The sequence below is a fragment of the Rhipicephalus microplus genome, chromosome 3 (assembly GCF_043290135.1).
Source record: "Rhipicephalus microplus isolate Deutch F79 chromosome 3, USDA_Rmic, whole genome shotgun sequence".
NCBI classification, from domain to species: Eukaryota; Metazoa; Arthropoda; class Arachnida; order Ixodida; family Ixodidae; genus Rhipicephalus; species Rhipicephalus microplus.
This window is the reverse complement of record NC_134702.1, coordinates 271264542-271276875: the sequence shown is the minus strand read 5'-3', so window position 1 is coordinate 271276875 and position 12334 is coordinate 271264542. Positions and strand designations below refer to the sequence as shown.

General features: G+C 42.3%; 1 protein-coding gene across 1 annotated transcript in view; it reads left to right on the top strand.

Annotated features, from left to right (window-relative positions):
- Positions 1–9354, top strand: part of LOC119167968 (prostamide/prostaglandin F synthase) — a 44244-nt gene extending 34890 nt beyond the window's left edge. Inside the window, exons 5-6 of the mRNA XM_037419429.2 lie at positions 3699–3777; positions 5289–9354. Of these exons, the coding sequence (XP_037275326.1) occupies positions 3699–3777; positions 5289–5383 (174 nt within the window). The 3' untranslated portion in view covers positions 5384–9354. The remainder of the gene's footprint in view (positions 1–3698; positions 3778–5288) is intronic.
- The last annotated feature ends 2980 nt before the right edge of the window (positions 9355–12334 follow it).

The following is a 12334-nucleotide window of genomic DNA, read 5'->3' as shown; positions in this document are numbered from 1 at the left end:
TGCTTGTGAGGATGATAACCGGGCTAGTGAGTGATACATAGACCATCTTCAGTGGATGGCCCTAAAGCATACAACTGTTGTTTACTCAATGGGCTCAGATGATTGGACCCATTCAAGATTACCTGTTAAATACACAGACATTGTTTGTATTTGACAAGGACAACATGAAACGCCAAGGAACATCACAACAATACGTGATTAAACACGAGGAAATTCTACAGTGAGGCTCTTTTTACTTTAGATGTTGCTCAGTTAATGTACTTCACTCCCGTGACACAAGTCTCAAAGACAACACTCACGCACACTGTCATTGCTATGACACCGGGCAATGTGGCATTGAGTCGTGGTAGCGTCCATGGTATGAACACGCTTTGTCGTGTGCCTTGCTGGCTCAAGCTCGAAGACTCTGTGCTGCACCACGACGTCTTGCTGGTTTCCATCCAATGATAGCCGGTTCTAAGACTGTCGCAGATCTATCACATGAAAATTTTTCCGCCATTCAGCTTTGCCAAAACGTCATCTACTCGTGGCAATGAGCACTGCTCTGTCCCAGTGGTCGCGTGTACAGTCTAAAAATCTCTAAATTTTGAGTGACCCATCTTTCCGTTTTCACCGGCCAAGTGGGCTACCAGCTGATCCAGCACTTTGAAAATCTTGTTCCGCAAGGCATAAGGTACAGTCTGGCCTTTTGAAAAAAAAAAAACAATATTTTCTTTCTGCTGAAATATCACTAGCGGTTTTGAAAAGTCCAAGGTCACGAGCAAAGACATATTCATGTTGGCTCTGTTCTTCCATGTTGCTCCATTTAGCGTGACTGGTTGCACGCTCACGATGACTTTTGTCAGCATGGCAACTCCGATTTCGTTAAAAGCCTTTATCGTGTCACTGCTGCTAAATAACAGCTGATGACCACTTCGACCCTGCCTTGTATATCTTTCCCAACCATACAAATTAAACTAAGGTTTGCCTGATAGGCAGGATACTTTAAGCTGCATTTTTTGCTACAGTGGTCATTTTACTTTGTACTTTGCTGAAATGATGCTTACAGGGGATGCGGTGTCCACCAGCATCGTCAGAGCAACCTTATCCCAGCTAACGACTTCGTAAATAGTTTATTGTTGCAGATGCTTTCTTCCCGATAAGGCTTAGTTGTTATGGCGTTTACAAGGTCGCGCTATTGTCAGAGGTTGTGTAGTCTTCAGCTAGCGTTGCATTTGCCCCTTGCTGTCATACACCCAAATCTGGCATCCGTAGCCATTGACTAGGTGTGGCCAACTGGCACACTAAACTTAGGTGGCCTAGTTTGCCACATTTGTGGCACACCGGTGCACACAGATGCTCACATTCAACTTTTTCTTCAGTACCAGACTGTTCACATCGGCTGCATGTATTCATCTTTAGCTGAAATTCTCGATTCGGATCATTTGGACTGCAAAATTCATAGCACCTTGTCTTGTAGAGTGCATTACGTATTTGGCTTCTTGTGCTTAAATTGCAAAGTATTCTGGCTATTCTAGGATGAGCTACCGTTGGGTCAATAATGTCTCCTAACACCTTCATCATGAATTCCATGCTTTCTCAGCATGCACTCCAATGATGTGCTGAAATTGCATTTTTCCACTAGCAGTCTTCATCGACCTCATCGATTCTCATTACACTGTTTGTGAGCGACGATATAAGAAGTGCTCTTTTTTTTTGTTTCATCTGTGGTCTTACGGGCATCAAAGTAAGTCTCCAGGCGAACGCGATGCCTTGGATGTCTGCATCTACAAATTGCGGTGACCTCACGGCAGTCATGTTGACGCAATTCTGTCAGTCTAGCACTAATCTGTTTTACCTTCGTTTACGTCGCTATTGATGTACTATAAAATATAGAGATAACTCTACAAGAACGATCATTTATTGTACAGCTTGTTTTTATACTAAACTCATCTGATGGTATAGGGACGTGCATTGATAAGACTGCATGCTGCTGACGCATTGGAGTTTAAACTTTTTTTGGACGTTAAATTGCACATAAACAACATTCCTTCCCATTCATTCAAGCTGATCCACCTGAAACTCTGTGGGAACAAAATGCATCAATTGCAGAAGAATCGGAATTAAACTGGAGCTCTTTGCTATGGTGTCCTTCATAACAGACTTGCAGTCTTGTGAGGTTGGACACCCACAGTTAACTTTGTTTTTGCAGCGTAAGCTGTTATGAGCTCACATCAGCAACCAATTTAAATGGAAATCATTCAAACTGGAATGAATTCTAGCATTCCCCAATAGTAGTCGGGTATGCTACTACAGAGCCGTGCCTGTGTTTAAAACTGCTTTGGAAATGGACACGATCGGGGTGTCATGTGGGTGAAGAGTTCTGTTGGAGCTATGCTACTGTTGTGCGGCAGAGGTGCAAAATTCAAACTAGGTGTCACCCTATGCGAATAGCATAATGATGTGGTAGTTTAGAGCTGCCTATCAATCGCCAAATGCTCAGCCATGATTCATCATCATCATTAGCTGCAGCATCAGCAGTGCTGGTGTAGGTGCACACACTGCCTCACAGATGCATAGTGGCTACTTAACTAGTTTGCAGACCGATGAATTTTGGTAAGAGTTGGCACTGTGCAACTGGACTTGAACCCTAAGAGAGTTTACAATTGGCTCCTGCCTTTCCAGCTTTCGCTGTGACTACTCCAACTTGTGCTGCATGCTCTGTGCAGGCCAGGAGTTTTCATTCGCGAGACGTGTGTTCCGGCAAGTTGCTTCATACTTGTAACGAAACAAATAAGCGCTGTAAAACTTTGTTAGGGGTGTGCCAATATTGAAGAATTAAAATCAAATAATACAATCAGGCTTTTGAATATTTGGTATTTCAAGCTTCAAATTATTCGACAGTACAAATATTGGTGCCAATAGTGCAACATTGTTTCGGTGGGTAGGCTAAAACTAATGCAGAGATCGTTTCAATAAGTCTTTTGTTGAAGCTTTCACTATTGTTCTGGTTCGAAAGTAAGTGTATCTCCTTTTTAAAAGAGATTACGCCATTCCCACTCATCATGGATATCGCAAAAAAGGCCAGGGACCTCGTGGAAGACGGTTAAACTACTGGCGTCAAAGAAGAACTAGCACACTAAGCTTGAACCAGACAAGAAGGTTCAAAAACACTTCAATAAGCCCCTGATCCTTGGAGAAGATGAACACTTTAAATTCTAGAAACAGTATGGATGTTCAATTTGTACAGGTATTGCCAAAATTACTTTGCGATACATTCCCGTGCCTGCTAATGAGCTGACCAGTGAGCATATTTTTCTACTGCAGCAACACCACGGCGACAGAGCCTGAAATCAGGTCATGTAAAGCAACTTGTGTTTCTACATAATCATTTGTAGTCTTTCAGTTTATGTCTTCAACCTGAGCTCATTTCAGTTTTTTTTTTTTTTTCATTCTTCAGTAAAATCCTGCGCATTCGGCATTCGATACAACATTTGATATTTTGGGGCCACCATCTGGCACCATTCAGTTCAAATTCGATCCGAGATGAAATTTCACCACTCGCACACCTCTAGTCAATTTTGTCACTGTGTCCTTTGATTTTCATTTTACCTGTTTTTTCTTGATGGTTTTTGTGTTGTAATTTATTGTGTTGATATGGAGGCCTCTGTTGAACGAAAATGAAACTAGGCAAGTGAGGTGTCTGCTGTTGCATGCAGGCCAAGTCCGAGAAGGTTGGGGGTGATCTGACCACGGGCGACGGACTGCTAATGGGCGGCACACTCATCGTAGAGAAAGGTGGGCATTGCTTTTTGTTTGGCCCCTGTGTTCTGTGCTGGTAATGCATCTTCCTTGGTCCATGCTACTTTCCTTAATTCAGCCCCAAACATCGCTGGTTGAATTATCAGGTGAGAGGCAGATATCACAAAGTACACACCAGGCTCACTTCACAGTATTTTACGCTACTGCAACATGCCTTTGTATCGAATTCACCCACATTTTGTGGGTCCAAAGCACTAGGAAGTCATGTTCAAAATGGCCTTGGAGAGCCAAAAATATCTATAAATCAAGTGTGCACCTATTTTTCAAGCAAGAAAAATGTATGTATAAGATGATGGCGATACAATAAAACTACAGCTCTGTGGATAGCTAGATTTTAGGTGCGAAGCTAATTGAAATATAAAGTTTGAGTGTGAATAGAATATTTTATGAATTTTTCAAAGTATTTCTCAAATACTTTGAAGCAAAATTATAGCAAAAATGTTTCAGAGGTCCCCTAAGTATAATCTAATGAGATAGCAACACAAAAGCATTTCTTTTGGTTAGTTTGGTGGGACACTGGAGGGGTGCTGCTAAGTGGCATTGCCTACTTATCTTATAAACAATGAGGCAGTGCAGAGGCCAAAGTGTATTTGTTTATGATTTGGTGCAACCAAAGGTGCGCAAAGAACACACGAGACGAAAAAAGCCATTCGTGCAACCTTTCTTCCTACTAAAATTTTTGGGGAGGCCACATTTAATGTCGTGTGGCGGACAACAGCACACTCTCTTTGAGTATGGAGTTTCTCATCTGTCCCATGGACGTCAACAATCAAAATTTCAAGATGTCCCAGCTCTTTAAAATCTTCTGCCCGAATTTAATGTCTGGAACTCCATGAATTATAGCCCCATCTTTGCTGCATATATCATTCTATAGGTTTGAACCAGCACTTTCATAAATTGATCCGTTTGCAGCCATAGCACAGTGCAAAAGGTAGTTTCGCCACAATGCTAGAGTGTGTTGGGGTGAAGAGTATTGAAGACTTAAGGTTTCAGTGTTACGGCACAGTGCGATGTTTTTATGGATAAGCCCCGACAGTGCAGGGAAGCGTCATGCCATCAAATGCGCTAGTACTGTTCAATCGTTGACAACCCTTGTGATAACTATTGCCAGCAAAGTGTTCAGTACTGCATGTGACATAGTGCAAGCTGTCATTCACGCCGTCTCTGTGCGAGACTGCCAAGTGTGCCGCACAGAAGCATTGCCTTCATGAACGTATGCAGGTCATTGTTGCTGCACTTGTGTATGGTCAGGAATGGAGTGGGCATCTTGAACACTTTCATGACAGGTGTGTGTGTACCCGGCACCCAGGGTATCGGCGTAGTCGGCGATGTGCTGCACACAACTAGGAATAATCAGCTTCATTTGGCAACAAATGTTGTATGTTGGCGAAGATATGACTATGTGTATTCATTTGTAAAAGATGCATACACACATTGGTGGGTAAACTCAGCAGGGCTCAATATTGGCACTGCTTTTCTGGACGCAGGTGGCAACAAAGTGCTGCTCAACTACCAACAGGATACACCCGAGGGCTTTGTTGGCAACAGCGCCATCCTGGATGCTGTGGGCATTTCACGCTGAGCCATGCTTCTGGTCCTGTGCTATAAATGCACTGTGTGTTATGCCTTTTGGCTTCTTCTTAACACTGACCCATGTGCTGAACTTGCATCTACACTTTTCACTTTACTGCTAATGTTCAGATGTGATTGATAAATAGAAATGTAAAGTTAAACGTTAAGCTTTGTACATGAAACTTGATGGTGCTATCTTCTTGCGCCTGCCAGCTTCATGCACACGAGTGTGGCAAGGTGCCAATATGCAAACACTTTAAATGGCCAGTAAACAACCGTGCAGTCCAAAATTTGTAATCACCTCCGCTTTTGTACATTGTGGACAACCTGCCACAAGAACTTTGTAGAAAGTTACTGGGTTTGAAACAACCCAGTAACCTCTCAGTAACTTCCCAGTAACATTGACAAAGTGGGCATAATTGTGACAAGGCGCGTTGTCCGTATGCCCACTTCATCAATGTAACATGGTGTCAGTGATTTGTCTTCAGCACGCAGCCAACAACCAGCAAGGCTTCTACAGTGCGAGAAGTACGAGGCACTGCTGAGGTAGGCACTCTTCCCTTTGTGATAGTAACAAGGCCAGCCCATCTCGAAGGCTTTTGTTCTGGCAATACCACTTCTCACGGTAGTCTAGGACTTTACAAAACGGTGAAGGGCAGCTCAAGAAAATGAAATTGCATCACTGCCGGGCCAAGGCGGCATTTTGTATTAAAAAAGACCAATTGAGATGCTAAGTGGTGCATTACTGCACGCACGAGCAGAATTGAATAGACAGTCGTGGGAAAGAGGCACAATCATTGTTTTTCGAAACGGAGGTTCTGCTCTGCACACAACACTGTAATGCAAAATGTGACCGCTATGGTCTACTGTAAGAATTAGTGAGCTTGTTTGGGGGGATGTAAAAAAAAACTGAAGCCTCTTTACTGACCCTTTAAGGGAACACTTGATAAACAATGTGGGCAGAAGTTGTGCATCGCTTTTCTTTACTGTTAGTCTGTGCAATTAGCATTTCATGCATTCTTCTTTTTACCTACTTCAAGCTCGTTGTTGTGGGATGAAGAGTGCAGACAAGAGATATAATGAGCTATCGGGCCATCATCAACAGTGACATCTCTATGAGGTCGAAACACAGCATGAACTTTGGTTTAAAGGGACCTCACAGCACTTTTTCTAGCGGTCATCGAATGACCAGATATATTCTCAGAATCCGTCAAGTACAAGCAGGCACACTCTTCGAGCTCTTTTCAGCAAATGCACTGATAAGTGTATGACAGTGCACAGGAAGCTACATTCATGCAGCAGTGACACTTTTTTTATTAAATGTATATGTGCCAATGCGTGGCACCGGCTACTCCTCTTCTCTTGCACAAAAGCCGAAATCACACATTATGTAGCAAACACAATGCTATACATATGTACATAGCAAAACGCTTACACAATGAGTTCACATTTTTCAACCCTGAGTGTCGACACCACACAGAAATGTGTCCACACTACATAGAAATGTGTCCACACCACACAGAGTTTGTAAAAACACAAGTAATCACGCCAATTTAAGTGTTCACACAAAACACGAAAGTTGATAAAATGTCTAAGGCGATCTTGTCGCTTAAGTACTGAACTGTTTTCAGAAAGATTTTTCCAAAAATATCGTAGGGAAACACGAAAACACTGTTTTGAAACATTCCAGTGGACAGTGACGAAGTACTTTTTTTGTTTAGTACTTTAGAGCAATTTCTGATTTCTCAAGAAAGTGAACGACTGCACGCGCTGCAGTGGCTTGTAGCTTTCCTTTTGGCCATGGACCCAAGATTTTTGCAATTGATGGAGGTCGCTTATCCAAAGAATTGAGTTTTTGAAAAAGGTTCTTTCGAGGTATGTCATGATTTTTACAATGCAGAAGAATGTGCTCCGCGTATTCTTGAGCTTCTCCACATGAGCAGGTAGGACTGCCAGCTTTCCTTATTCTATACAGGAAGGCCTTCGTGTAGGCTATGCCAAGTCGAAGCCTATGGATGACTGTTTCTACTGATCAGCTAACCTTTAACGGAATATTAAATTCTATACCGGGATCAATGTTATACAATTGAGAGTTTTGCGCACCATTTTCGAATCAGGTTTCCATAGTCAGTTGACAGCTCAGCTTATTTATTAGACATCATGCATCGCTCATCGATACAGGTAGCAGTGATATATTATTTTCTTTATGTGCTGCATGTGCAGTGTCATCAGCTATGTCGTTTATTATGATTCCACAGTGGTTTGGCACCCACTAGAACATTATGGTGTGGTTTAAATCTTTTGCTATAGCGTACGTCCTCTGCATTTCATATGCGAGCTCACTAGCTTTGTTGCCCAAGCTGATTCCTTTTAAAGAAACTAATGAGGACTGTGAGTCACTGATAACTACTCATAAAAATGGACTTGGCTGTAGACGTATGAAGTGTAAAGAACAGAGTATTTCATCGAGTTTCGCCGTTGTGAATGTTGTGAAATGACTGAGTTTAAAAGCTTTTCTCGCTTGGTATGCAGGTACGAAGAATGCCGACGTAGAGCTTTGATTCAGACATGATCAGTCGGTGTACGCATGAATATAGTCTTCATAATTGGTATAAAGGTGTGTTAAAGTTTATGACAATTATAGGCATATCATTCTTACAATTTATTCCCTGAATCGAAGTTGTAATATCTGGGATAGAGTCGCCATGGTGGGTGGGTTGCACATGGAGGCCAGTATTTGTGCGTAGGCAGTAAAATCTTGAATTCTACTATAGTTTTATGTATTCTTGCAACTGATATCTCCTGAATAGCTTGGTGTAGGGGATGATTAGCATGTTGAGTTGCCAACCGAAGATAATGCCGGCACGTTTTCGTAAGTCTTATAGCATGGAAAGTCGGTTGACGAGACTCCGCAATTACCAAAGCACCGGCAGACGCTCGCGGTATACCAAGACATATACGATGGCTTCTGGCCAACAATCTTTAAATCCTCTCCTCTAGGTTGCGTGATATCTCATGCGAAACCGGGGCAGAGTAAGCTATTCTTTGTCGAATTATTGCTAAATGTACTACATGCAATAAAGAACATGAACTACACCATCTCACTCCGTCAGTCGACGTAATATATTGATTAGGGAGTTGGATTTGTCCTCTAATGATTTTATCTGTGGAGCCCAAGACAGACGTCTGTCTAAAATAACCCCTAGAAATTTGTGCTTTCACACAAGTTGTAAGGGCTTCATTAGCCCTTCCTTTCTTTGCACTTTCATTGCGACCATACTGGTTTAATTCTAGCACTCTACAGCATGAGCATGTCATGGCAGCAGCCGTGGCAACTCGTGATGTTCAAATTATTTGTAATCAAAATTATGGCTTCATTTGGCTGGTGAAGAGTGAGCAATTTCCAGCTGACTTGGAAACTTGATTGTTGCTGCACCCCATGGCTCACAGGAGCCTCGACCATTAATAGGCATCATTTTCTGACCATGTTCAGAATCTTCAGAAAGATACATCCTTGTCCTTGCACTCGTCAGAGTAGGAATTGTTCTCTTTGAGTATGAAGGAAAGAGTAAATTTAAGGGCTCGTTTTCTTTGTTACACATTATTATTGAGAACTAAGTTACTATAATGCCAGGGAAAGAATAGCAGTGGTTATTAGAAATTTTTGTAATGTAAATGAGAAGAAACAAAGTGGAGAAAATGATAACTTGCCACTGGCAAGATCTGAACCTGCGACCTTCAAATAACGCATTCAGTGCTCTACCACTGAGCTACAATGGTGGTTATCCCTCTGTCCACTTTATACGGTATGTTTGTATTCGTTCTCATTAATATTTGTGTATGTAATTTACACATATATATCTTTACTGTTTCACTTTTATTTAAAACTACTGTTGTACGCGCATGTGCAGTAAGGCTGCCTTGGGCATTTATACTTGCATTGACAGCTGATGGAATAAAAAAAGCGGTTGATAGTCGGCACTCATGTGTGTCGTGTCTTTTCTATACAAGGCACTGCTACTTTCACCTCAAGAATACATGCCAACTGAACCCAAATGAAGTTTTATTCAAGTTAAAGGTCCATTCTCAATCTATACTGGTTACATTTCTAATTAGAGCTTGGTTTCCCAGCATATGGAAATCCACATTTCAGTTTTTAAAGGCTGTTGTTATGTTTGCTTTATTACACACTATCTTGGCAGTAGACCTGTACGCCGGTACCAAAATTGTCAGCGGCGGGACGCCAGTGTTTCCACCTTTAAAGGCAGGGCATCACCTGCCTACATAGAAACTTGAACTCTGAACACCTGCCTACATAGAAACATAGAAACTTGAACTCTGAAAAAAAAAAAGTTTTTCCGGAAAGCGAAGCAGTTATCGTGGTAGCAACATGTATTTTTATGTTATTCATATACTTATAATTCTATCTCCATTTTCGTGACATAGAAAGTGTAAATACAAATTTATAGCTCCTTGAAAAAGTACAAATTAACAAATTACACCTTTACACAATTCTTTTTTCCAACTGCTCAGCACCAAATCTGTGCAGATACCCATCAAGGTCCTTCCAAAAAATGCATGTTTTGTAAAAAGTGAAAAACAAAGGAAAATGAAGACAATTCTGAATTGATCTAATGGGCACAATATTTAGAGGATCAAATAACCGTGTATGCTGTAAAAATGATGCAATGAAAGACATGGGTGCTAGAACACTCTAACCGGCGTGAACTCTTACTTATGCAGAAGGATGACACGATTGCAAAAGCGACTGTGTTCGAGAGGGGCTGCAGCGATAAAACAAGCGCATGCAAAGTAGACCAGAAACGCTGCTAATAGCGACAAAGTATGAGCACTATATTTTTTAACAGATTCTAAGATGGTTATGTCATGTTGTGGCGTGGCCACCAAACAACCAACGCATATTCAAGTCTGACCAAAGCATTATGCGCTGTCAGTCAGCATTTTTTTGCCGAGTTGTCTTATGTGTGTTGAAGGCACCAAAGTTTTGGAAGAGGTTATTGCACATTGTTCCGACGTTCGTGTGCCATCTTAAATCTGCTGTGAAAGTTACATCAGTTTATTTAAACTAAACAATACTTACATAATTACAACATCATTAGTATAAGTAAAATTAGGCTGTTTTTTATTTGTAAAGGTCATGACTACTGTTGGAAATGCACGTGCTCTTTTGTAGACAGTGAAAGAAGACGACCATGTTCGGAGAGACTCTTGTGCAAGTTGGCCTGTATGGCATTTTTTTGTAGCCTGTGTAGCCAGACTCGTGTTGCAGAACGGTGGTGCAGTATGCTAGAGCGGGTGCAGCACCGTATTGAGAGCACGGCCGCCTACTTTCACTCTAAGGTGCGTCTTTGCCATGAACTCAACCTGGACTTCAACAATACGCGAGAGCAAGTTTTATCATGGCTGAGGTCGCGCGAATTCTGCATCATGCTCTTGTGTCATATGCATCAAGATGATGACGACTTGCTGCACGACATCTTAGAGCTCGAACCCATCGAACTGGAATGAATACGGGTTTTCAGAACACTCAACTGAAGCCTAAAACCACCTTCAGGTTCAAAATGCTGCCTGCCCGTTACCACGGCAAAAAAATTGACGACCGACGCAAACTAAGGAGTGGAACGACGCCAACCATTGCCGCCCGTCGACTGACACACCACACCCGAGACTGACATCTACGCGAGATGTTGTCGTCTACTCTCAACAGGAAGCGCCCCGGCGGAAGCAGACGACGCCCCGAGTCTACAAGAACTGGAAGTCGTGCCTGATGCGACCCCCAAGGGACACGCGATCCCGTTTTTCAAACAAGTCCCGCCACATGTCGAGAATTTCGGACACAGCGAAGCACCGAAAACGAGGGTAGGCGAAGAACCCAAGGCGAATATGTCTGCAGGAGAAGCAAGAGACCCGAAAGACAAAGACACAGCTTGAACTGAAGGCAAAGAAAAGCAGACGAACTCCCAGCAAGGTGCTGCGAGAAAAGACAGCGAGGCAGAGAGAGTGAAGGGAAAACCCAAAGCGGTGAAAGAAACAACAGGAAAACGCGGCGAAGAAGGAAAGAACAAGAAAGAAGGTGAAGAAGTAGCCAACAGACAAAAGCCTTTATAAAGATAAGCAGGAGGAAGGTGAGGTTGAAGAAGACAAAAAGCCGAAGGACCAGCCAAGCCAAGAAGACATAACTGACGACAAGCCAGTGGTTAAATCTGGAAAAAGTGCCAGAAAAAGTCGGAAAAAGAGGACACGGTCATCGTAAAGCCGGGACCCAGCAAAGCAAGCGACTCGTCGTCCAAAGACTATTGCAATGAGGTGTTTCTGTGTGGTGCAAAACATTTTATTTCTTCACTTCGTGTTGTGGCTTTCTTCAAGGTCAAGCCAGTCAAGATGGCTGGAAAGTACATCTTGAAAGTTTCACGGTACGAACGGGCGAACTTCTGCGTGCCATGAAAAACTTGATGCGCCAGTGTATACGTATAGCTGTTTTTCATGTGTTGTTTTTGTTTCTTCTTTATGTTGTTTCTTTCATGTGTCAATAAATAAGTATTTCATTTAAGAGGATGGCCGAACATTTGCATGATAAATCAGTCAAGAACATTCTTGGGATAGCCTTAACGAGGGCGTTAAGCGTTGCAAATTGGCCGGTGTTGGAAACGCACGTGCCCTTTTGTAGACAGTGAAAGAGGGTGACGGTGTTCGGAGAGACTCTCGTGCAAGTTGGCCTGTGTGGCGTTTTTTTTTTTTTTTTTTGTAGCCTGTGTGGCGTTTTCGTAGCCTGTGTGGTTTTCAGTTTCTTTGTGAGTGCACTATTATTTTTATTACGAGGTCGGAGACAACACTACAGTCTTTTTTAAAGTTTGCCATGTTTCACTCTCGTTTCAAAATGGCGAAAAAAAAATGCTATTCAGGGCATCCAGATCTTAAGTATCAGAGACAGTTTTTACAG